This window comes from Primulina tabacum, chromosome 11 (assembly GCF_025594145.1).
Source record: "Primulina tabacum isolate GXHZ01 chromosome 11, ASM2559414v2, whole genome shotgun sequence".
In the NCBI taxonomy this organism is placed as follows: Eukaryota; Viridiplantae; Streptophyta; class Magnoliopsida; order Lamiales; family Gesneriaceae; genus Primulina; species Primulina tabacum.
In genome coordinates, this window is record NC_134560.1 from 1,471,284 (window position 1) to 1,496,905 (window position 25,622).

The 25,622-nt window shown below is 32.6% G+C and overlaps 3 protein-coding genes and 1 pseudogene across 6 annotated transcripts; 3 read left to right on the forward strand and 1 right to left on the reverse strand.

Annotated features, from left to right (window-relative positions):
• Positions 1 to 1,940: 1,940 nt before the first annotated feature.
• Positions 1,941 to 7,350, forward strand: LOC142518779 (homeobox-leucine zipper protein PROTODERMAL FACTOR 2-like). Of its 4 annotated transcripts, none has more exons than XM_075621593.1 (13): positions 1,941 to 2,300; positions 2,727 to 2,934; positions 3,594 to 3,861; positions 3,960 to 4,077; positions 4,192 to 4,380; positions 4,484 to 4,921; positions 5,010 to 5,111; positions 5,245 to 5,445; positions 5,544 to 5,718; positions 5,928 to 6,199; positions 6,380 to 6,475; positions 6,562 to 6,940; positions 7,092 to 7,350. In XM_075621593.1, exons 3-12 carry the CDS (start codon positions 3,641 to 3,643, stop codon positions 6,925 to 6,927), a joined length of 2,178 nt encoding a protein of 725 aa, XP_075477708.1. In that variant the 5' UTR covers positions 1,941 to 2,300; positions 2,727 to 2,934; positions 3,594 to 3,640; the 3' UTR covers positions 6,928 to 6,940; positions 7,092 to 7,350. The 4 variants fall into 4 exon arrangements, with proteins under 4 accessions (XP_075477708.1, XP_075477707.1, XP_075477709.1 ...); XM_075621592.1 differs by having other exon boundaries at positions 1,941 to 2,296; XM_075621594.1 differs by having other exon boundaries at positions 1,941 to 2,296; positions 3,599 to 3,861.
• A 547-nt stretch (positions 7,351 to 7,897) lies between these two features.
• On the forward strand, positions 7,898 to 10,481 carry LOC142519167 (N6-mAMP deaminase). The gene is made up of 11 exons (XM_075622099.1): positions 7,898 to 8,066; positions 8,251 to 8,321; positions 8,480 to 8,571; positions 8,643 to 8,702; positions 8,803 to 9,015; positions 9,104 to 9,180; positions 9,270 to 9,339; positions 9,434 to 9,547; positions 9,676 to 9,742; positions 9,917 to 10,021; positions 10,131 to 10,481. Exons 1-11 carry the CDS (start codon positions 7,990 to 7,992, stop codon positions 10,238 to 10,240), a joined length of 1,056 nt encoding a protein of 351 aa, XP_075478214.1. The 5' UTR covers positions 7,898 to 7,989; the 3' UTR covers positions 10,241 to 10,481.
• Positions 10,482 to 10,614: 133 nt separating this feature from the next.
• On the reverse strand, positions 10,615 to 13,244 carry LOC142519166 (putative serine/threonine-protein kinase PBL23; annotated as a pseudogene).
• A 1,736-nt stretch (positions 13,245 to 14,980) lies between these two features.
• On the forward strand, positions 14,981 to 18,906 carry LOC142518551 (tobamovirus multiplication protein 1-like). The gene is made up of 11 exons (XM_075621340.1): positions 14,981 to 15,266; positions 15,551 to 15,641; positions 15,714 to 15,766; positions 16,520 to 16,612; positions 16,804 to 16,875; positions 17,386 to 17,458; positions 17,589 to 17,634; positions 17,750 to 17,813; positions 18,213 to 18,266; positions 18,371 to 18,448; positions 18,519 to 18,906. Exons 1-11 carry the CDS (start codon positions 15,114 to 15,116, stop codon positions 18,609 to 18,611), a joined length of 870 nt encoding a protein of 289 aa, XP_075477455.1. The 5' UTR covers positions 14,981 to 15,113; the 3' UTR covers positions 18,612 to 18,906.
• The last annotated feature ends 6,716 nt before the right edge of the window (positions 18,907 to 25,622 follow it).

A 25,622-nucleotide genomic window follows, 5' to 3' on the forward strand; every position in this document is an offset into this window, starting at 1 on the left:
ATGTGGACCACCAACCTTAATACATATTTAATTCTTTAATTTTCGAGAAGTTATATATTATTATTTTTTAACATGTGATAAAAAAATAGTTTTAAATCACATTCAATAAAATTAATGAGAATTTTTTAAAAAAAATTCAGTAATTTCGTCTAAATCCACATTCACAAACGATTTTGTGACATGACACGTGTTTGACACATTTAAATGATAACAATAATTATTTCATCAATATCTTTATCCAAATGTGTTGTGAATTTATTTACAAAACCTCTTCATAATATACACAACAGCATATTATTCCGAAAGAAAAATGAAACATGTGATCATAAGTAAATTATGTATAAATCAGAAAAGTTATTTTATTAACATTTACTATGTGTATTCCAAAACAATGTCAATAATAAATTTTATAAGGTATCTTCTAATAAGATGCTAACTTTATTTAAAATTGGTTTAATCATTTTCATTACGGGACATTTTATACTATCATGTATCCGTGAACTTTGTAATATAAAAGAAAATTATCACATTAGTAATACGTAATAATTAAAATTTTGTACAAATAGAAGAATAAAATTTTTTACTTCTCGATCATAAAAGACAGATTTCAAACATAATGTCTCGTTTTTCTCGTTGTTTCCATATGTAGGTAGTTCATAACAACGAACAAATCTAAATTTAAACGAACATTACATCTTGTAAAGATTCAACTCATATATGGTGCTGAAAAGAGGAGTCATTTCAGAATTCAACCAAATGCCACATCACATAACTGTTTTTATTTTCTTTTTTTCATACAACAAAAAATATGAAGACCCAAATAACAAGAATACTCGACATAAATAATTTTGTTAGTGGAATAATTGCCTTTTTTTCGATGCACTACGTCTAAAAAATATAAAATAGGAAATTATTTGAGCCTGAAAATTTATTGCTTGTAGAGTACGGAGATTATGAATTGTTAACGAGGCTATGCGAATTAATTAATACAAATAGATATCATTAGAAGAAGAAAAAAAAGAGGAATGATTATGCGAACATTTGCAACCATTTTTGTTTTTATTATTTTTTACTCATTATCATGCATTAATTTTTTTTGTAAAAATTTAGGAGATATGTAACAATGTCTATTTAATATAAAATTTAGGAGAGAAGATAAAATCAGTTGTGTATTTGTTTTAAATAAATTGATTAGTTCAATTTCAAATCTATTTTCCTGAATAAATTGGTAAAATTACCACTTTTGACATGTTATTTAAAAATTTATTCATTTCATTATTTATAAAATAAGATATAAAATTAGCAATGCATTTTTTATATGATTAGTGCATCTTAATAATTTATATACGACAATGAGTTTATTTTTGAGAAAAAATAGTTTTAATGATAATATTAGATATTATAAGTTCGACAAATATAATTTGTATTTCATTATAAATATATTATTCAGATAATTTAACATTTAGATTGAAATTAAAATTTCGTCTATTGAATAAAATTTTTCTGGCTACATCGCTCTATATAGACACATATATACATTGAATGCACTTCACTAATGGAAAAAAATTTATCCTGATGCTTTGAATCCACCGTCAAATTAAATTATACAGTGTGTACATGCACACACAATGTACACATACAACACCACCAATATGTTTTTAGAACAAGAAAGATTAAAAATAAAATAAAATTGAGAAATTAATATTTCTTGTTATAAACATCTAATTATAGCCACGTATTTGCCGATTTTAAAATATGACTCAAAATTAATATCATAATTAATTTTTAAAAAGTCAAAATTAAATAAGTTTAGATATTTTTAATAAGTAGTGATTAATTTTTATGGAGCAAAATTAAACATGGGATACCAACCTCAAATGGCCTTCGTCTTGTTGACTGCAAGATACTATATATATAAACAGTAGGTGCTCTCCCCTCACACACACAGCCATTAATGCTATCGCATCATCTGCAATAACTCCTCCGCTACCACATCTTCTCCACCTGTTCGCCTTTCCCTTTGCTTCACCTTCTCATATTCACTCTCCCTTTTTACTTGTAACCTCTTTTTGATTTATTTGTCAACCTCGGTACCCACTGTTCGTCTTAAATTCTATTCACAAGAAAGGTGCCATCTTCAGTGAACCTTAGAAAAACAATCTTTTTATACACATTCCTGGGAAAATGAACAAGAGAGAAACAAATAAATTAATGCTTTTTCAGGCTTAAGAACCAGATCTCAACCTTCACTCTTCCGGTTAACCCTAATTCTTGAATGGGGTGATTTACTAAAACTGTAAGTATTTCTTTTTCCCAGCATTTCACATGCATCGTTTTGAGTATCAAGTTCCAAGATCGACAAGTTTTTCATACAGCAGTTGTCTTTCTTCTTTTGCTATGTTCTTTTTCTCTATTTTTTATTTTTTTGGTTTGGTTTTGTTTTCGTTTTTTTCTGTGCTTGCGGAGAGAGAATGTTTGAGTAGGATCCCACCGTGTATCTCGTAGGCGTTACACACACACGTTACACACACATATATATATAGCTGGTGTCAAAAGGCGGTTTCACGCTGTCAACCCCTGGTTTCCTTTTTTGTTTGTATTCTATTTGGCACGTTAAGACAGAAAAGATATATAAAGTCTTCCTTAGAAGCCGGAAACTGGAAAACAGAAGTCCATTGTTAGTCTTCTGTTGTTACACGTGACCCTTTCATTTGTTTATGTCTCAGGCACTGCCGGAAGAATCTATTTAAAGTCATCGTAGTGATCTTTTGAAAGCTTCCATAAAGTTCAACCCGCATTACAAAACAATAAAGCACCAATATTTCTAGGGTTTCTTGGTAAATACTCCATGGCTAATGAGGAGGCGGCATGATGGAATGAATTTCTTGGCAACTCAGAAGATCACCTGCGTGATTCGACGGAGTAATTTGTAAGGTCGGTCTAGCTAGTTTGGGTTCTCACAATGATATAAACTGCATCTTTTTGAAATAATAATTTTTATTGCAATGTTGTACGTTGAATTAAATAAGGGCCTGGCATCCTTTTAAACAAGTTAAAAGTACAAATAATTCATGGTTAAAGAATGCAAATTCAACCATTTATCCCATATCATGTTTTAATGGAGTACTGTTTCTGTCAAGAGTCGGCCTATTAATTTTTTCTAGGTTTTACTGTAGAACCTTTTAAAGATCTGATTAATCCCAGGCAAAATTATTCAGTATGAACTTAAAAAATTATTTCGACAAACACATTCATCCACGCTCTGAAGGTGTTTAAGCAATTATTCTGAAGGCAGTGAAACTCAATGCACCTCCTAGGAGCATGACCAAATTTATATTTTAGAAAAATTCCGTTCTTCAAATTTTTTTGGTTTGAGAAGCGTCTGTATTGTTAACCCCCGCCTGGCCCTCGTCTAATTCATTAGTAAATGGCTGTTTTCATGTGCATATATTTGTTATGGTGAATAAAGAAAGAGATCTGTTGGCTTGATACCATCATTAAATGCTTGAAGATATCTTCAGATTTTATTGTGTTGTTACCTTTATTTTTCTGATAGAAAGATATCTCTGATTTCACTATCTCTTTTATGTCAGATTAGAGACTTTAGCTTTTGGCAGACTCCATTACCATTGTATTTAAGATGTTTCAGCCAAACATGTTTGATAGCCACCTTCACTTGCTGGATATGGGACATAAACCTCCGGAAAACGAAATGGATCTTATAAGGGATGATGAGTATGAAAGCAAATCGGGGACGGAAATTCTGGAAGCCCCCTCTGGCGATGACCAAGATCCAAATCAACGTCCTAAGAAGAAGCAATATCATCGCCATACTCAACTTCAAATCCAGGAAATGGAATCGTACGCTCAATGTTCTAGTCTGATTTACCATTGATCTGTTGTAAAGGGTCATTTTCTCTTCATGATAGTGATCCATTATTTCACTGATGTTCTGACAGATTTTTTAAGGAATGCCCTCACCCTGATGATAAACAAAGGAAGGAGCTTGGCCGTCGATTGAATTTGGAGCCATTGCAAGTTAAATTTTGGTTTCAGAATAAGCGTACACAAATGAAGGTGAAGTGTATTTATTGATAATTTTTTCCACTTTTTTGGTATGTCAGACCGATGCTTTTTAGCCTTTGTTTCTCTTTTATGAAAGTTCTAAAGTTGTAGTGAAAGAAATTACAGGCTCAACACGAACGCCATGATAATACGCAGCTGAGAACTGAAAATGAGAAGCTTCGTGCTGAGAACATACGCTATAAGGAAGCTATCAGCAATGCTAGTTGTCCAAACTGTGGAGGCCCAGCCGCCATAGGTGAGATGTCATTCGATGAGCAGCATCTGAGGATCGAAAATGCTCGCTTAAGAGAAGAGGTATATAAAATTGAAGAACATGACTCTTTTATTCCATTTCCCAAGAATTGATTGTGAGATATAGCATTCTGAACCTATGTGAATTATATGTATATGTTTCTAGATCGATAGAATATCCAGTATCGCTGCAAAATATGTCGGAAAACCAATGCTCTCGTATCCGCATGTTTCTCCGGGAGCATCTCGTTCACTTGATCTAGGAGTGGGGAATTTCGAGCCTCAGGCAGGCATGGCTGGAGAAATTTATGGAGCTCCTGATCTTCTTAGGACAGTATCTGGCCCTACGGATGCGGACAAGCCAATGATTATCGAGCTTTCTGTTGCAGCAATGGAAGAATTGATAAGAATGGCTCAAGCAGGAGAGCCTTTATGGATTCCTAGCATTGGTAACTCTGCAGAGACATTGAATGAAGACGAGTACATGCGGACATTCCCACGTGGGATTGGTCCGAAGCCTCTGGGATTGAAATCCGAAGCTTCTCGTGAGTCAACTGTGGTGATTATGAATCATGCCAATTTGGTGGAGATTCTAATGGATTCGGTATGATTTCTTGCATAGTGCAACATCAAATGATAAAGATTTTGCTCTTCTGCAAATTGTTTCACGTTACATTTGATATTTATTACAGAACCAATGGGCTATTCTGTTTTCAAGCATCGTATCTAGAGCAATGACTTTGGATGTTTTATCTACTGGCGTGGCAGGAAACTATAATGGAGCTTTACAAGTGGTATGACTAGAGATTGGTTATGCTAATCTGTAAATTAAATTATAATGAACTTGTTTTTAATTTACAGATCAAAATAGTTCTTCAAAGTTTTTATATAGTCTATTCCAATTATATTGTTTTTTTTTTTTATCAGATGACTGCTGAGTTCCAAGTCCCATCTCCATTGGTCCCAACTCGCGAAAGCTACTTTGCAAGATATTGCAAACAACATGCTGACGGGATTTGGGCTGTTGTTGATGTTTCTTTGGAAAATTTACAACCTACTTCCTTACCAAGATGCAGAAGGAGGCCATCTGGTTGTTTGATTCAAGAATTACCGAATGGTTATTCAAAGGTAGGAGTAATCCTGGCCAGTTTAAATTTCAATTTGGGTTGATAATACAATAGTGTTCGTCTCGTCATCTCAGACGTGCTCTATTTGTTATTTGCTAGGTTACGTGGATTGAACATGTCGAAGTGGATGATAGAGCGGTTCACAACATCTACAAACCATTAGTCAGTTCTGGGCTTGCATTTGGTGCCAGACGTTGGGTTGCAACACTTGACCGACAGTGTGAACGACTGGCAAGTGTTATGGCTAATAATATTTCAGCAGGAGATGTTGGTGGTACGTATGTATTTATTCCATGAGGCATAATGATCAGTTCTCTCTTACAACATGTAGAATTTTTGGTCTTTTTCCACCAGAAAGACCTTTGAAAGACCACTAACTATACAATTCGTTTATTTGATTTGCCTCTTTAAAGGGGATTGTGCATTAGGTGTTTTGATTCTGTAGCTTTCAAATTTAAATTGTATCGGGCGCACGTGTTGCAGTGATTTCTTCCCCGGAAGGTAGAAAGAGTATGTTGAAGCTTGCCGAGAGAATGGTGATGAGCTTCTGCACAGGCGTTGGCGCTTCAACTGCACACACTTGGACAACTTTATCTGGAAGTGGCGCTGACGATGTTCGAGTCATGACTAGAAAAAGCATGGATGATCCAGGCAGGCCTCCTGGTATTGTGCTTAGTGCCGCCACTTCATTTTGGCTCCCAGTTCCACCAAAAAGAGTATTCAATTTTCTACGGGACGAGAATTCGAGAAGTGAGGTACAATAAAATATATTGTTTTCATATCATTGCGAATTGGGATGAATTAAGATGGTTGTAGATTGTCAAATCCAAGAATTCAACAACTGTCAATATAATAGTATTCACTCTAGTAGTCTCACTTCTTCAATTTATTATTATTGCTAAATCATTTATAGATTTCTTTCTGTGATATTAAAGTGGGATATTCTCTCCAACGGCGGACTTGTTCAAGAAATGGCGCATGTAGCAAATGGCCGTCATCCAGGAAACTCCGTCTCTTTACTACGTGTCAATGTGAGTTCATTAAATTTGACAATCATTTTTATATTTCCCCCTAATATAATTTTATATCATGAACTATAAAAGCGTTACTACTGTAGAGTGCAAATTCAAGCCAATGCAATATGCTCATACTACAAGAGAGCTGCACTGATTCAACAGGATCTTATGTTATCTATGCTCCAGTTGATATTGTGGCTATGAATGTTGTCTTAAGCGGGGGTGATCCGGAGTATGTAGCTCTTCTACCATCTGGTTTTGCTATACTTCCCGATGGACCAAATAATTCAACTAGAGAAACTCCCGAGGTTGGGTCCGGTGGATCTTTACTGACCGTCGCCTTTCAGATATTAGTCGACTCTGTTCCAACGGCAAAGCTTTCGTTAGGCTCGGTAGCTACGGTTAATAGCCTTATTAAGTGCACTGTTGAAAGGATCAAAGGTGCTGTACTATGTGATGCCACATGACCAGAAACTTGTGGTAATTTTCCCAGTTGATAAGCAGACTGGAGTAATGAGTCAAATTTGAGTAGTTTCCACTTATAATACTCTTTTTTTTTTTTTTTGGAAAAAAACTTGGATTAATAACAGTTATCATCTAACATCGGATTTCTTTGTCTTGTACGTTGCAGGGACGATTGAGATGGACTAACCGCAATGAAACAATTTGTTTATGGGCATGAAAAAAAGTGAAGAAGTCAAGAACGCACCTTGCTTTAATCCTCGCAGTGTAGTGCTTTTGTTCATATTTTAAATCTAAAGATTAATGAGAATTCAGATAGATTATTACCGCACCGCAAGTGTAAGTACTGGTTCGGGTATTGACTCTGCCCACTGGAAATCATGTACCAAACTACAACTTGTTATTTAAGTATATGTATATCATGTTTCTGTCTCCGTGTTACAACTAGTATATTCTTTAGGCATTTGATAGAAGTCTGCTTAGTAGGAACTCCGTGAAATCTTGGCTCTTCCCAACGAACATGCAGTGGTTTCCGTTGAATTCTTGATATTTTCTCTCGTAGATGTTATAAAACTGATTAACAAAAAAAAAAAAAAAACACTCGATACACGCACGTAATAGATTATATACTTTTTAAGATAACATAAATTTTGTAAAAAAATTACTAATTTGATAAATTTCAATGAGTCGAGTTGTATATGCATAATGAGTTACATTTTTTAAAATAACATAAACTACTGCAAAATAGTTTAATGGTCACTTAATAAGTTGAATTGAAAGCAATTAAAACTTTTCCGTAATATTAATATTAATTTATATATATATAGTATTTGGTATTTGATATTCGATATTTGATATATATAATTAAAGCCTCTGAAACGGTGACAATGGGCCCATGATATTATTAAAGCCCACCAACCAAAGCCCAATCCGTGATTTGACTGCGTCCGCCTGTCGGGTTTCGGCAAGACGTGAAAAAAATTTCTTCTTGGCTTTCAAAACCAAGGAGTCCCCCCAAGTGTACTTGTCCTAGAAAAAAGTATTGTGGAGCAAGTTGAGTGGGAAACATGGAATGGTGTGTGTCGATGCCCAAGATTGAACTACATGCGCACCTAAATGGCTCCATTAGAGACTCCACTCTGTTGTATGTTTACTAATCTACACATTTTCTTTCATTATTCAATTTACTTGATAAAATTTTATTCTGTTGCATTATTTGATTTCTGTGAGCATTAGAGATGCCTTTTGTTTTAGATTAGATGTTTTGTGTAGTTATGGGCAAAGGGGAATGCTGAGTTTAATTCTTCTGAGTAAAATTTTTTGAGCAGGGAACTTGCTGGAGATTTGAGTGAGAAGGGCGCTATAGTTTTCTCCGATGTGGAGCATGTAATTTTGAAAAGTATGTACCTTTTCTGCCTGTGAAATTTTTGATGATCATAGTGTTGAATTGGGTTCATCAGTTAATGTTAGCTGTCATTTCATTTGTTTGCTCAATGCTCGCTTATGTGGTTTTCTTATAATTTGAGGTTAATTTTGCTCCCACCCACAAAAATTCAGATGATCGATCACTCCGTGAAGTGTTCAAGATGTTTGATTTAATCCATATTCTTACTACTGATCACAAAACTGTCACAAGAATCACCAAAGAGGTGCGAGCTTCTTTTCATGAAGTTTTTCGGTTTCATACACAAAATTCTTATTTACTCTTCTTTTTATGTAGGTTATTGAAGATTTTGCTGCTGATAATGTCGTTTACTTGGAATTGAGAACAACTCCAAAGGTATATGATTTTGTACCACCAGTCGGTTGTAGCTGCGTTGATCTGTAATTGACAATTTTAGTAAGCAAGGAATTGTTTCCTCTCGATAATTAAATTGCAGAGGAATGATTCCAAAGGCATGAGCAAGCGCTCATACATGGAAGCAGTTCTCGAGGGAATAAGATCCGTCAATGCTGTTGAGGTTGATCTTTCTGATGTAGAAACTTCTGCTCGTGCTTCTTTGGTTTGTAATGGAATTGAAAGGAAAAAGATATATGTGAGGCTTCTTCTCAGTATTGACCGTCGTGAAACTACCAAAGCTGCTATGGAAACTGTAAGTTTGTGCACTTTGATGAATGAAGATGCGTCAAGATGTAAATCATTCAAACCCAAAGGAATTTAAAACTCTTCACCTTGTCAAGGTTGAACTAGCGCTGGAAATGAAAAACTTGGGAGTGGTGGGCATAGATCTTTCTGGCAATCCAGGGATTGGTGAATGGTATTCTATTCTACCAATTGTCGTATATAATGTGTTCTTCCATTTAGTTTCTGTAACGTAATTCTTTTTCTGAGTTTATCTTGTACCAGGGTGACGTATTTACCAGCTTTAGAGTTTGCGAAAAAGCAAGGGCTTCCAATCACGCTGCACTGTGGAGAGGTGCATTTGACTTTGCTCCTTGGTCAATTATTATTTCATGATATTGCCATTTGCATTACTCTGAGTATTCTACTTTGCTACTTAGTGCTTATAGGTTCCCAATCAAAAGGAAATCCTCGCGATGCTAGATTTTCATCCGAGGAGAATCGGACATGCTTGTTGTTTTGAAGAGGAGGAGTGGGAAGTATTAAAAAGTCTCAAGATCCCGGTTCGATTCCTAATCCATTACTCGGTTCATTAGAAAATGCAATAACTGGCGCGCGTAAATTCCTGTCAATCCATCATTGCCTGTCACTGCCAATTGTTCCATTTGTTTAGCTTTTTCCTGATTCACAGGTGGAGATTTGTTTGACTTCCAACATTAGAACCGAAACAATTGCTTCGGTGGATGTTCATCATTTCGGTGAGATTTGTTAATTCTGCATTGATACTCTTTTTTCTGGTTTTGCTTCAATTTGTGGGAGTGAACCTGATGACTTTCAGCCTGTGTTTCCCTTGTGCGCCTGAGAAAAACTAAATAGTTTCCAAAACTGACGACCAACAAATTCCATGCTCAACATGTGAGTTTTACTTGCAGCTGATTTGTATAAATCAAACCACCCATTAGTTTTATGCACGGACGATGCCGGAGTTTTTTCTACTAGTCTATCTAATGAGTACAGCCTTGCCTCATCTGCATTTGGTAGGTTCTTGTTTTTTTGTTGATTTTATGTTTTTATGGAGTAAAATTTTTGTTTCCTTGAGGTGTTAGCTTCCTTGATGGTTTTCTTTGTTAAATTCTTCATTGCAAGGTCTTGGAAGGAGGGAAATGTTTCTGCTAGCTCAGAAGGCCATTGAGGTTATTTTTGCTGGCGATGAAGTAAAAGGAGAACTGAAGGAGATATTTGCAACATGCTTTTAGTAAACTCAGTTTCTAATCACAACTTCAGCTGAGGTGTTGATCCAATCTTGGTATGCCTATTTCAGCCTTGCGACATTTAATTGTTCCAAAAGTATGATCTGAATTCAGAAATTCTTGTTTATTTCTTCATGTAAAAGATTTGGGCCATCTTTTGTTTAGGCTTTAAGTAGTTTTATCTGTTGAACTACTGGATTTTAACCTTTGTCATAACTAAAAGAAATCGAAACAGCAGTTCTGTAGAGATCAAAGTTTATCCCTTCAAATTTACACCTTACGGCTTTATTTTGTCAAAAGATGACTTTCCTGGTAACAGAAATTCGGTACTGCTGACAAATTCGTGTGTTAAAACTTGAAAAGAATAGCCACTTACAAATTGGTTTCCTACGAGTGGTAGGTTTGATTATTCCTCTAGAATGGAAGCCCCATAAAAATATTTTCATCTTTTGCAAATTGTAGCTCGCTCCTGGTGTTTTCTTCCATCTTTCTTTTTAAATTTAGGAAAATGGCGCATAGGCAGTAAATTCCAAAAAAATTCTGAATTTATTTCGAGGATATGTAATTGTGCATACTATCATGGTGAGCTTATAAATTTCATGGTTAGAAGGCATTATATGCTCCGCTCTTAGAAATCTTATTTTGAAAGTGCATGGAAATTATTTTTAAATTTGACAGCTACTGCTGTCACCGGAGAGCCTAAACGAACAAACAAACTCAAGTTTAAGCATGGTATGTTAATGAAACACTTTAGATGTCGAAATGTGGGCATGTTGGTTTCTCATTACCCGAGCCCGAACTTCTACTGTTCGAGTCACATCGTGTGCAGAAATATGTTAAAGAAGTGATCGCACAAAGAATTAATGGGCTCCAACATCACGCCTTACACATTATCTCAGACCATCTCTTCTCTGTGCCCTGAAGCCTCTGCCACAAAATAAGCAGTCTATTTTAGAAACTTAAACAAACCCCATTTGCACAGAAGAAGTGCCCAAAACAGAAACAAAAAGGACGGCCAATTTCCTTATCATGCGGTTTTTTTTTTTTTTAAATGATAGCTAAATTATAATCTTTACATAAATATAGCCGATGTGAAAATGCATGCCGCTGTCTAAGTATTCTAACAATTCTCATAACTCGTTATCCCTTTTTCTTCCTTATATGTAAAAAGAATATATTGATCATGTCCATATATGCTAAAGGTCCTAGAAAATTTCTTTAGCTCAGCTATTTTTTTCCGGCTCTGTTGCACTCATATCTTCATCTGTTTCCATGGCTAAATATTCAAGTGCAGTGGCGACATCCCCGATGAGGGGTCGTGTGCTGGCTTCTTCTTGAAGGCACATAGTTGCAATAGCAAGAGCTTGATTCAGACCCTTCTCCGGATATGTCCCTTCGAGCAATGGATCCACCATCAACGTAAAGTTGCTTCTGTCCTTGAAAAGTGGCTTCGCCTGCGCGCACAAGATTCAAAACATAACGTTTTGAGTTTGCTTAGGATATAATTTGGTTCGACTTGTGAAACTGGACACAAATTCAATAAATTTGATTGAAAAATAAGTTAGTTAACTAACCCATTCTACTAGATTGTCCTCTTCAGCTGGTTTTGAATTATCTATTGCTTTCCTCCCTGAAATAATCTCAAGAAACACAGCCCCGAAACAATAAACATCAGATTTAGTCGTAAGGTGGTCTGTCTGAGCATACTCTGGTGCACAGTATCCATACGTCTCCATCAACCTACTGGACTCATGATCTTCTCCACCTTTTTGACCCAACTTAGAAAGTCCAAAATCCGACAGCTTAGGATTGAACATCTCGTCCAACAATATGTTAGAAATCTTGAAATCACGGTATATTATTGAAGGGTTTGCTGTATCATGCAAGTACTCAAGTCCCTGTGCTGCACCTTTAGCTATCTGCATTCTGGTGTACCAGTCCAGAGGCTTCTTATCTGGTGGCAAATCTGAAAACATAAAAAAGTAGCAACTTTACCCACAAAACCACCAAGAAATCGAACCCAGTCGTACAAGTTTCTTTTTCCAATGTTAATATTATCAAATCATATTGAGGTATTTACCATAAAGATGATGTTCTAAAGATCCATTTTGTATGTATTCATACACCAATATCCTTTGGCGGCCATCTGCGCAATATCCAATCAAATTTACTAGATTCGGGTGGTTGACAAGGCTCAATGTCAAGACCTCTGCTAGGAATTCTCTGTTTCCTTGAATCCAATTTCTGTCAAGCTGCTTGACAGCAACAATCTTGGCAAGAAATAACGTGAAAATTATACGTTGAAACACAACTTGAAACTAAAAAGCAGCAGGGAAAGGTGGCAAATACTTGATTGATATTCTTAAGGTGACCCTTGTAGTCTGTAGACTCTTCCAAAGCCTCCTTCACCGACTAGAAGTTCAGGACCGAAGTTTTCTGTAGCAATGGCCAGTTCGCGAAACGTGAATACTGTGGCCGGAACTCTAATCACATTTCCATGCCTTAGTATATCTTCAGCTATCTTCCTTTGTTTTCCGTTACCTAAATATCGTATGATCGAGATCATGTTACAATTTCAGAAACGTTTAGAGTCGATCTTCATATGAGATGGAAAATGATGTAATTTGCAAGAACATGATCACAAACCACGAGAAAAAAAAAAAAAAAAAAAAAGCAGAATATGAAACGAAAAAAGATAGATTTGTTCCTGATTCTAACCTGTATACATAGAAATACTTCTGGCGATTGGGCATAATTCCTCCCCACCATCATATTTCTGTGATGCCTTAATTTCATTGACGTAACTTTTGGAAGTTTTTAATGGATTCTTCTTCATTGCATCGCTTTTATTAATCCTTGCAACAACACAGAATGCCTACCACTTTTCTACCTCTCCTTTAGAACCTTTTCTACTTTGTAAGAGAATCTTCAGAAATTATGCATTCTTGTATCCATGTTTCTCTATGAAGATCAAATGGGTTTCCCAGAAAAATTTATCAATTAATGATTTTTAAAAGATTAAATGTACACATATATTGGAACAAAATGAGGATCTTGAAAGCAAATATTGTGTCCAAGTACAATAGAAACAACCACTTTCCATGTAGTAGATTAATGATGAGATCCCACGTTGCAATTCAGAATCGATTTTCTCGGACAGGTTCATTTAATTATGACATTTTAGATGGTGGTTTGAATTTCTTTTCAATAAAAAAATTTAAATCATGCCCTTTTTAATTTTCAAAACACGTAAATTTTGTAGCATCTATACTATATAATAAGTGATAGAACCCTTTACTACTAGAAGTTGGTATGTCTGATGACACGAAACTAAATTTACATATTGATAAGTAATTATTCAATTTATTATTGAGATCTTAATTAATTATAAAAGTCTAAGCCCACAATTAATTATAAAACCTCAAGTCCACTATACACTCCAAAAATATATATAAATAGGAGATGATTCTCATTATCCAAGGGATGATTTTATGTTTAAACTTTTTAGCTCTCAATTAATATCTTTGAATTATTTTCTGACTTGAGTGTCGGAGTGTCTACGTCGGGCAAATCCCGGCGCCTTTGACGTTTGTTTGTGACGCAGGTGATAATCCACAAAAATTTTTCTTCACCAGCTACTTGGACCCGTTTACGAACTAACAGAGTAAATCGGATAATCACAGTTTTTGGCTACATAACATATATAACTCTATAATTTATAATTATCGTATGTCATCTTTTTAAATTTTTTTAAAATTATTAATAATCTTTTATCTTTATCTAAATTTTTTAATATTTAATCATCGTTAGCACTTTAAATCTTAACTTTAAAAAAAAGGTATTATAAAAGTCATATATTTAAACTAGTGCATCAATATAGATGTTGCGTGTTTAAACACTTTTTTCCTAATAATTAATTAAATTTGTATTCAAATTGGACTAATATAATAATGATAAAAAGTAACGATGAGTTGTATTGTAAAAAAAATTATTATATTTAAATGATGGTTATGTTGTAATTGTAAAAACTAATAAGAGACTAAAATACAATATAAAATAATGAAATTAAAAAGATGAATAGGCTAAACTACAATTTGAAAAAAAAGAATTTTAAATAAAACAGAAAAATAAAATAAATATCATGGAATAATTTTTTACTCTATTACGAAAATTCTTAATAATTAGTAATATCATAATAATCATATTGCAATTTAAAATTATTATATTTATAATATCATATTGTAATTATAAAAAATTACAAAGAATGAAAGACTAAAGTATAATTTGAAGGGAAATCGTGAAATTAAAAAGTAATGGACTAGTTTGAAATTTGGGGAAAAAAAGAATGAAAAAGATAAAATAATATAGCATGACACAATTTTGACTATAATAAATTATTTTTTAGAAATAGTAATAGATAATTGATAAATAGTACAACAAATATACTTGAAATATTCTGTTCAAGATATTTTAAAAACGAGTAAGTCTTTCGTAAAACGATCTCACAAATCTTTATCTGTGAGAAAGATCAACCCTATCGATATTCACAATAAAAAATAATACTTTTAGCATAAAAAATATTATTTTTTCATGGACGACTCAAATAAAATATTTATCTCAAAAATACGTCCGTGAGATCGTCACACATAAATTTTTACTTTTTTAAAAAAAATTTAAAAATAAGGACGGACTATAAATTACATAATACCCCATAAATAATTTAGTTTTGTCGTGACTGACACAAAATCCCTAACTGATGTAATGTAAGAACCTTCGCGTTTATCTGTTCTTTGGGGTTTTCTCTTCCCTCTTCGATTTGATTTCCTCGTATATATAATTGACAGCTAATCAATTTTTATTTTCTACTTTTTGGAAAAGGATGAGAATGCCAACGAGCTTTCCGGCAATTCGTGCCGGAGTCGGAGGACTGTCTGCCGGTTGGTGGAACGAGATCAATGAATCCGTTGAGTGGCAAGACGGAATATTCTTTACTCTATGCGCCGCCTACGCTCTCGTTTCATTAGTTGCTCTCGTATGTCTATCAACAATTTCGTTTGTATTTTTATTATCTGTGTCTATTTAATCAATTTTTGTGTATATATAATGTATAAATTTCTCTTGATGATTCACAAAAAGATCAAGTCTTGTTGTTATAAAGTCATGTTTTGTGAAGTTGTCTTCTTGTTCATTCAGTTTTTCTTCTTAATTTTTTTTCTTGATTATGATATTTTTGCTTCATGTTATTATTTTCTTTTGAGGACTTCTATTTTATTGGGCGGCTTTTTTTTTAGACTTGGTGTCTTCTCTTCTCTGCAGATTCAATTGATAAGAATTGAGCTCAGGGTGCCCGAGTATGGTTGGACAACTCAGAAGGTTTTCCACTTCATGAACTTCATTGTGAATGGAGGTATGAGAAGTTCGCTTAAAATTTTGCCTGCATGTCTCTGTTTTGGTTTAATTATTATGTCATCCATTGCAGTGCGTGCTGTGATGTTTGGATTTCACATGAAAGTTTTTCTTTTGCATCCTAAGGTAATAAGCTTCACCTTCCCAAATATTACTTATGCTATTAACAATTTTGGCTCATGTTATGTACTTTTACCGGTTATTTGCATTCACCTCCCCTCCCCTGTATTTAATGTATTTAGCACTTAACCCCTTTACATATTATTTTTATACTTGACGAGAGAGGTAAGTGTCAAATTCATTTAATACACGGGAGTTGAATGCAAAAATCTCATACTCAGTTAAATCTTCTCTAAGATCGAAGCTTGTCAGTATCGTTTAAAGAGCCATAAGTTTTAAGGTGTTAGCCGACCGCTTTCGAAGTCTTTCTGGACTTGATTAATGGAGAATAATGATTTTTGGGGGAAAAATCAAATATATTTCCTTTACATAGTGTGTTAATCATCCTGGTTTAAACTTTAATATCAGTCATATTTTTTCTTTGTAGTTAATCCATATAACTTTTCTGTTTTACCGGTCGAGGTTACTGTTGTGTTCTGGATCTATTAACATTTCAATCTTTATCGTGTATAATTTGCTTTAACTGTTGTTAGACACTGATGATCGAATAGTTTATCTATTTCCACTCCATTTGTGCTGGTGACTGTCTCTTTCTCGGAGAATCTTTTTTATTCAGTTAAAAGGTGCATAATAGTCAAGTGCTGTGTTTTTTATAAGCCTGTTTAGCACCTGAAATAGTGCCCTTTAGGATCATCTGTGGACTATTTAGTTGTTTAGTGGTTTTATTCTCATCTGCTGATATGAATCATAATAATTCAGGTACTAACCCTGGTGCTGCTGGATCTTCCTGGCTTGCTGTTCTTTTCCACATATACTCTTCTTACTCTTTTTTGGGCTGAGATATATCATCAGGTATAAGTGGAGAGTTATTGACAAACTATGACGGAGTTGGAGTATGAGTATCCCAAATGCAGTCAATAATTGGCTGGAAGGATTTTCTCCAGTCCTGATTGAACTGTTGGTGAATTCAGATGCTTGTGAGTTGTGAATATGTTTATGTGACATGAAAGTTCACGGAAAATTTTATTCTTATATTTGGTCAGGCTAGAAGTTTGCCAACTGATAAACTGAGAATTAGCTACATTTCTATAAATAGTGCCATTTACTTCATACAGGTTAGTGCTTGTGCATTTGAACCGCAGCTTTGGCTTATTTACTCCTATCTCTTGTGATTCTATTCTATTCGTGATCATTGTTTATATTTGGAAATTAGTTTCTCATATTACATCTTGTTCATGTCGATTATAGCTGCCATTCTCATACCATTTACCTTTCAGATCCTTCTTTACTCTATGTTTCTTTTTGTCCCTTTCAGTTTTCATGATTGAGCTTTGTGGGCATCAATTGTTTAGAACTTAGTATCTCTTTCCTTTTCAAAATGGCTTGGATTAAAATTCAAAAGAGAACTTTTTTTATAAATGGAAGGCATAGTTTGTAGAAGCTGTTCTAGCTTTTCATTTAACTAGCCAAACACATACCCCTATTATGCTGGATATATTAATGTGAGTATTTTTTTTTTGGAGGAACTCCTGTATTGAGCTGTCATCTATTCACCTAATCGATTTATTCTCATATTTGTATCTGGTTTGATTACCTAAATAAGATATTGGCTGTGTTGACAACAGGTTTGCATCTGGGTGTACCTCTGGATAAATGATAATGCCATTGTGGAATTCATTGGAAAGATATTTATAGCTGGTCAATCTCTTGTAGTTCTTTGGTTGCATTTTTAATATTTATGTTTTGCCGCAGCTTTGGTTTTATTGGTTACCCTACTTTACTGATAGATGAACTGCCTGTTGTTGATTTTCCTCTTTAATTTCTGCAGTGGTATCATTTGTAGCGGCTTTGGGCTTTCTGATATATGGAGGGAAGTAAGTGATATTTTCGTACATGCCCTTTCTGCATAAGAGCAACATTAATTTCTTTCAACTGATTTCTTAAATCTTAAGTTTCTGCATCACTGAATTGTTTTTTTTCTTTGTTTAGGCTATTTTTCATGCTGAGACGCTTTCCTATTGAATCTAAAGGAAGAAGAAAGAAACTGCACGAGGTTTGTGAATCGAACCGGATGTACATCTATGTAATTATGTTGTACAAGAAATTCTAGTTTCCGCTGTATGGCTAGCTATACCAGTTCTGATTTGGTAGGATTGCCTTTTATCCTGTGGATGCTATTCCTCTGGTTTTTTGAGAATGAAAGACTGCTTGATGCAATTGACTTTCTGATGGTTCATTCATTATAGTGTTCTGCATCATCTTGAGACGGGTCAATTAATAATACTTGCAATAATGTGTTTAACTTCTAGTTTAAACTATTCGTGGTGGACATGGTCGTGGGTTTTTGGCGAGTAATCTAGTGTTCATTTGAGGCCTTGTTGGTTTTGTGGTCCTTGCTTTCATTTGAATTTGTTGTCTATTTGATGGTTTTTTAAGACATTTCTTGTTACAGGTTGGATACGTGACAGCTATATGCTTTACTTGTTTTCTTATAAGATGCTTTGTGGTAAGTTATATTCTAGTTTCTAGACCCACGTTTACTGCTGGGTCTCATTTTCTTAAAAATTTGTTTGATTAGCTCCTGGCTGAGGTTATACCCTTCTACTGCAGGTTACGCTATCAGCATTTGATTCAGATGCAACACTTGATGTACTGTACCATCCTGTGCTAAATTTAATCTACTATGCGGTACTGCTTCTGTCTTTCAGTATAGTCCAACTTAGATATTTTCATGTTCTAATATAGATTATTGAAACAGCTCGTCGAGATTCTACCATCAGCTCTTGTTTTGTTCATTTTGCGGAAACTTCCTCCCAAAAGAATATCTGCTCAATACCACCCCATCCGCTAGTGATAAAAAAAAGGCCTGCACCACACCATTACACAGGTGCATTTCGTTGTGGTTGCATCACTATTGAAGGTTCCCACGGTTCAAATTTTAGTCGGTGGAATTGAAGGTCAAATCATAGCCTGGAAGAAGTTTGAGATTCGTTATTTGTGATGGCTCGCGTCAGGAATTTCGTTTCTTATGCATGTTTTATGCCCAAAATGACATTTTAATCAATTTCCTAGGTTTTGTGCTTGGAAAAGCAGGTTATTTTGTCACAACAATAAGTTTCAATGTGGTGAATATCTTCTGGTAACAATCCTATCGCGTTCAACTTTCACAAGAGTTCATCTACATTCAGGTCGCGGTTCATTTTACACCGATTTGTTTTAGATAAAAGGATTTGAGTGAATTTGATTTTAAATCTATATCTCAAATTCATTACAACGATTGGGCTCAAAATTACAATGAAAGATTTGAAGTTCATTGTGTTGACTAAATATATTTTTACAAAAATTTCTAATCTACTCTTCAACCTAATTATTTGAACTTTATGCATTTTATATCCATTCGTTTAAAATCTTTCCGCCAATCCCAATGTTTCATTCAAACACATGAGGATAGGGTGGAGTTAACACGTGAAACATCATTTACCTGGGGAGGGGTAAATCTGATTTTAATGGCTTAATCTCCATATAAAAAACAAGCAAAAAAAAAAAAAAATTCTTGAGATATTCAATCTAGACATTTATATACTATATAAAAGTTCAGTGATATTCAATGTAAACTCTTGTAAAATTTTAAAAAGTCGTGTGATTTTCAAACTTGAATTTTAAAAACTCTACAAAAATCTAAAGATATTCAAAATGTCAATAGATTTTTAATGAATCCATGAAATTTTATTAAGTGCAAGAATTAAAACTGATGGGATCGTTTGAAGGATAAACATTGAACTAAAATAACTCGGTTCATGAAATATTGAACATGAGAAATTAAATGGAGTTTGGTTTTCAAACCAAGCGGAATATATTCAAAAAAATATCTAGAAAAAATTGATTAAACATTTAAAAGATATGCAAGTTGAACGTGTAAAAATGTTTTTGGTTAAAATATTTTATCAAACACTTGATATGCAATATTTTGTATATGAAAAATACGTAAAATGTTTCAAGAAAGTATATTAAAAGCAGTAGCAACAATTAAATGCAATAAATAAATAAACACGAATTTGTTTATGGATGTTCGGATATTAGCAATTGCTACGTCACCTCTTCTTCCACCTATGAAAGATTCACTAGAAGACTTTGATTTATACAACTATTTGTACAAACTCATTTCAAATTAGGACTATCTATTGCCTAATTGAAACTCTTAGCACACTCGATTGTATGCCGCAATCTCACAATTCACATAGTATTTAATGTCTCTTATGTCAATACTACAAACACAATCTTTAATGTCTTCGTGTATAGACTCACTTATCTAAATTCTGAAGCTCAAATGTCATGTATACCGTGTGAATGATTGTCTGGGAGGATTTTTACAGTATATGTATGTATCAAATGTATTCTCACACTTGGGATTGCTGTATTTGATCTTCAATATATTGTGTTTACAGCCTCCAATAATGACATAGACATGTAATACAAGAATATGACCGTTTAGAAAAGTTGTGTACGGATTCTTATATTGCAATGGTCAAATTTGTATTTCTGGCCATATTTTGAAATTTAGCTGATCAACTGTGCTGATCTGATGGTCTGATCTGGTCTGTTATGAGATTGAAATGTTAGCTTGATTTGGGTTGTTCCAAGTGAGGTGTTGCCTAGCTAATACGAGTTGAGCTATTGACTTTGCTTCGTTATATATCTTGATTCGTCGATTTTTGGACAAAGTGATAAATATGAAAGTTGTAGTCCTTTCTCTTAACTTTCCGTGGAACTAAGAATCACTCAATTTCAAGTTTGTATGAGAAAGACATGTTTGACCGATCATGTTGTTAGCAATCTAAAACTTGTTTTTTATTTTGTGTAGAACCAACAATTTCATCGTAGTTTATCAACTTCTTTTGTCTCGATTTAGACTTTGACTTGAGAAAATTATTTTTTTGATCATTCTCTTAGCTTTGTAATACTTATTGAATCGTTACATTTGAATAAAAGAGTCGAGAGATATGGCTAGCCCAAATACCAAAACTGTTCTATTCAAATTATTGTTGTTTCTGTTTCCATCAGCTCAATTTTACGACTTATATTTCGCCTAGAGAACTTTCGAACCAACTGCATTGTTGTGAAATATGACTTGTATAAAATTTAGTTTTCTATTAAGTCGTTTTGACAGCTAGTCATTTTCATTATCGAACTGTGAGATATCATCAAAATACTGCAGCTCGCCAGATTTTAAGTTTGGTTGATTTCGAGATTCAACTTCCAACTTGATATAACAACTTCACACTTGAATAAACATGTTAGAAACAAAATAAACTTTTTTGTTATCATCAAAATCAAGAATGTTTGTGTTTCTCAATTAAACAAAATCCTAAGCTACAAGTATAAAATTTTAAAATTCTCTTTGATTAAATCTAAAGATTTGGATGTATATTTAATTGAAAAATATCTCAAACACACATACTCACTTTCATTTCAATTAAAAATAGTATCAATACAAACACTAATTTTTATTTTTTTTCTCTTCTATATGTTTTTCTTTTTATCTGAATTTTTTGAAAACATATTTTTATTACTGCCAATAGTTTAAACTAGGGGTGTAAACGAACCGAACACGTTCACGAACTTTTTCGAGCCGGTTCGAATAATATTTGATTCGAATTCGAAATTATCGAATTCGAGCCGAACTCGAACATGTTTGAATATTTTTCGAATCAAATTCGAGCTAAAATTATATTGTTCGATTGTTCGCGAACTGTTCGCGAGCTTTAGCATTATATTTAAAAAATAAATAAAATATTATTAAGTATATATATATATATTATACACTGTAATATATATATATATATAATATAATATATTTATATAATATTATAATATATCATATATATAATATTATTCGAGTTCGAATCGAATTCGAACTCGAGACTCAGTTCGAATCGAGTTCGAATCGAAAATAATAAAAGTTCGAGTTTCGAATATGTTTATTCGAATTCGAGCTCGAGCTCGAATACTGAAAATTTCATAAAATTCGATTCGATTCGATTCGTTTACAGCCCTAGTTTAAACCAAAATGATTAACATCATTTATTTTATTTTTTAAGTTTTGATCACAAAACCTCGTAAAATATTTAATTATTTTTGTTTAAAAATAGAATAAAAATTTATTACATTACATAATAAAAAATTGTAATAATTTATTTGCTCATAAATTTAAAATAATAATTATTATTAATAAATAAAATTCATTTATTTTATTGATTATTGTATAACATTTGATGTTAGTTATTTTATATAATTTTATTTAATCTTCATCTTAATTTTAATTATAACTCAAAATTATTGCACATCATATATATATATATATATATATATATATATAAAAGATAATTATATTAAATTAAATATATTAAAACTTTATAAATTTACACTACAAATTTTAACATATTCTCTACTTTCAGGGTACAATATTTGTCTTTTTTTTGTTAGACATATGGTCAAAAATAAAATTGATATATATTTTATTTAAAAAAATATTTATAATGAATGAAATTATTTTAAGTTTGATTATTTATTAATATTTAAATTATTGTTATATATTTTTTAAAAAATATTAAATAAATAAATAAATATGTTGAATAATTGAAGTTTAATTATGATAAATTTAATATTGATTTATTATTGTATTTCTTAAAATAAATCAATAAGTTTAAATATTTATATTGATAGATAAAAAAATAAAAGTTATTCACGTTCACTTGTTAGTTAAAAAAAAATTATAATCATAAATTAAAAAATTCATAGGTTTCTATAATATTTTTACAAATGTCAATAAAAATCATTGAAAATAAATCCACAATGTTCTATGAGATTTTTCAAAAGTGAACATAAATTTATTAATGATAAGATCGGGTGGGGGACAAGCATTGAGCTACAATAGCTCCTTTCCAGAAATATTGAACATCGAGGAATTAAATCAAGTTTGATTTTCAAGTTAAGCGGAAGACACTAAAAATTATTCATCGCAAAAACCAAATAAAGATCGTGAAAAAAAAAATAAAAATATATCCAATATTTGGTTATTTGAAGAATACATAAAATGCTTCAAGAATGTATCTTAAAAACGGTTGCGAAAATTAAACGTAATAAATAAATTGGGGATTAACAACTCGTATGTCATCCTTTCTTCCACCTAGGAAGGATTTTTTAGAAGACTTTGATTTATATAACTCCGTGTACAAACCCATTTCAACATATAACTTATCAATTGCCTAATTGAAACTCCTATCACATTCGATTGTAGGTCATAATCTCGCAGTCCGTATAACGTTTAATATCTCTTATGCTAATATTACAAACAAGATATTTAATATCTTTGTGTGAAAGACTTACTCATCTAAATTTTGAAGCTCAACTCTCATTGATATGTGTGAATGATTGTATGTGATGAATTGTTCAGTGTATATATATATCAAATGTATCCTCGCACTTGAGTTTGCTCTCATTCTAACCAATTTCTTCATGGCTGCTCATACTTTGAATCTAGCTCCTTCCAAATCTTGTATTGATATTTAATATGTTGTATTTATGGACTCCAATAATGAAATATACATTAAATACAAGAATATGACCATTTGGAAATGTTGTGTACTGATGCTAACATTACAACGGTCAAATTCGCGTTTGTAAATGTTGTGTACTGAATCGTTTTATTTGAATAATCAAGTTGAGATATTTGACCAATATACAAAAACCGGTTAGACCGAGCTGATGGTTGTTTCTGTTTCCGTCAGCTTTATCTTGCGACTAATATTCCGTCTAGATAATCTTCGAACCAACTGAGCTCTTGTGAAATATGACTTGTGACAAATTGAATTTTCTATTAAGTCGTTTTTGCGACTTGTCATTTTCATGCCCGAGCTATGGGATATCATCGAAACATTGCAGTTCACCATATTTTCAGTTTTGTTGATTTTGAGTTTCAGCTTCTAATTTGATATAGCAATTTCACACTTGAGGAAATATATTTGAAACACAATAAAAAATTTTGTTATAATCAAAATTTTGTGAGTTAAGGTGTTATATCTTGTAGGATCATATATTTTAACATAAAAAAAATTTGTGAGTTAGTTTCAAAGGTTAATTCTGTGAAACAGTGACCCAACTCATGAAAACATATTATTTTTATACCAAAAGTATTATTTTTCATAGTAGATTTGGATCAGATTGCCCTGTTTCACGTCTCACAAGACATCAACTATTTTTTAATTATTGAAACATAATTATATATAAACTAAAATTTCAAGCTAACTTTATGTTATATAATTTAATACTATCAAAAAGTTATATATTCAATTGGTTAAAAAATAAAACTTGAAAATTAATATACTAATGATGATTATTTAACATTAAATTGCTGACTTGTGCCGTAGCCGTAAAAAAAATTGAGAATGGAATAGTTTTTTTTATATATATATAAAAAATAAAAATAAATAAAATGAAAGTTATCAATTTTTTTAATTGATATGATAGGAAGGAAATAGTACGAAAAGATACATGCGGAATATGAAACTGAGTAGTTAAAGTGTATTTTTGAAATTATAAAATGATCTTCGCTAACACACTAAAATCAGTTATTATAGGACATTTAACTTTTAATTAATATATATATATATATATATATATATATATATATATATATATTTCTTGTTTGGCCGCCCTCTTGAGATTATAGTAAGTGAGCATTTGATCAATTACATAATTTATTAAACATTACGTCGAATACAGCTTCATCACCATCTACTTTATCACTTTCCCATTAACCCTTTTGTGTTCGAACTATTATTGTTTAAATAATTATGTTTTATCAAATTCAAAAGCAAGAACTACAGATTATTTTATCCCATTATCGATGCAACATTTACTACAAAAAACTCAGGAATTTTTTTTAGTAAATACTACCTACGAATAATATCACGAGATCGAAAACATGGTATATATGTAAGGTTGCCTCGATTTATATCTATGGTACGTACTTTAAAATTATTAACTATTTGTGTGAGTTTTTTTTTTTTTTTTAAAAAAAATCTAATGATAAACACCTATATAAAATTTATTTTATGATATGATACAAATGAGAAAAATATATTTGACATACTACCTCAATATTTTATAGGCAAAAACTTGTGTGATACGGTCTCACGGATTGTATTTTGTGAGACGGATCTCTCTTATTTGGGTCATCTATGAAAAATATTACTTTTTATTGTGAATATCGGTAGGGTTGACCCGTCTCACAAATAAATTTTCGTGAGATCGTCTCACAAGAAACCTACTCTCTTTTATGTTATAAGATTTCAAACAGTGCGCATGCCATGTTTCATCACTCCACGACTCTTCACCTTTTCACTATAAATACTGCACCTAATTCATCATATAAAAAAAAGTAACCTGGAAAAAAAGAAAGAAAGAACCTCTTGTTCATAAAACTAATTAGAAGATGGCTCTTTTGAACAAAAAGTATGCCTACTCAAAGATTCAGAGTGAGGACCCTGACGAAATAAAGCATCGAAGGGCACAGTTCTTGATTTACAAGTCGTTGAAGAAAGCTGATGCAAGGAGAAGGCCATCGTGGTTGAGAGTGAAAATGTTCAGGTTGAAGATCAAGATTGGTAAGAAATTGAGAAAGGGTTTCTCCATTGTTTCGTTCTCTGCTAAAACGGATTTGTGCAGGCAGATTGCTAGTTGGTTAAAGTATTGGCTTCAGCGCAAACAGGATTCAATAGTAACTAATAATGTTCTCCGACCAGTGCTATGAAGCTTGTTGTGACCATTTCAATGTATTTTCTTTCCGCATGCAGCTTGTTTT

Bases quoted from the DNA above. Each gene is read 5' to 3' on its own strand.
- LOC142518779 (XM_075621593.1), top strand. From the start codon at position 3,641: ATGTTTCAGCCAAACATGTTTGATAGCCACCTTCACTTGCTGGATATG. The intron at 5,446-5,543 runs GTAGGAGTAATC...GTTATTTGCTAG, and splicing joins TACCGAATGGTTATTCAAAG to GTTACGTGGATTGAACATGT. The intron at 6,476-6,561 runs GTGAGTTCATTA...TTACTACTGTAG, and splicing joins TCTCTTTACTACGTGTCAAT to AGTGCAAATTCAAGCCAATG.
- LOC142519167 (XM_075622099.1), top strand. From the start codon at position 7,990: ATGGAATGGTGTGTGTCGATGCCCAAGATTGAACTACATGCGCACCTA. The intron at 8,322-8,479 runs GTATGTACCTTT...ACAAAAATTCAG, and splicing joins GGAGCATGTAATTTTGAAAA to ATGATCGATCACTCCGTGAA. The intron at 10,022-10,130 runs GTAGGTTCTTGT...CTTCATTGCAAG, and splicing joins CCTTGCCTCATCTGCATTTG to GTCTTGGAAGGAGGGAAATG.
- LOC142518551 (XM_075621340.1), top strand. From the start codon at position 15,114: ATGAGAATGCCAACGAGCTTTCCGGCAATTCGTGCCGGAGTCGGAGGA. The intron at 17,635-17,749 runs GTAAGTGATATT...TTCTTTGTTTAG, and splicing joins TTTCTGATATATGGAGGGAA to GCTATTTTTCATGCTGAGAC. The intron at 18,449-18,518 runs GTACTGCTTCTG...TTATTGAAACAG, and splicing joins TAAATTTAATCTACTATGCG to CTCGTCGAGATTCTACCATC.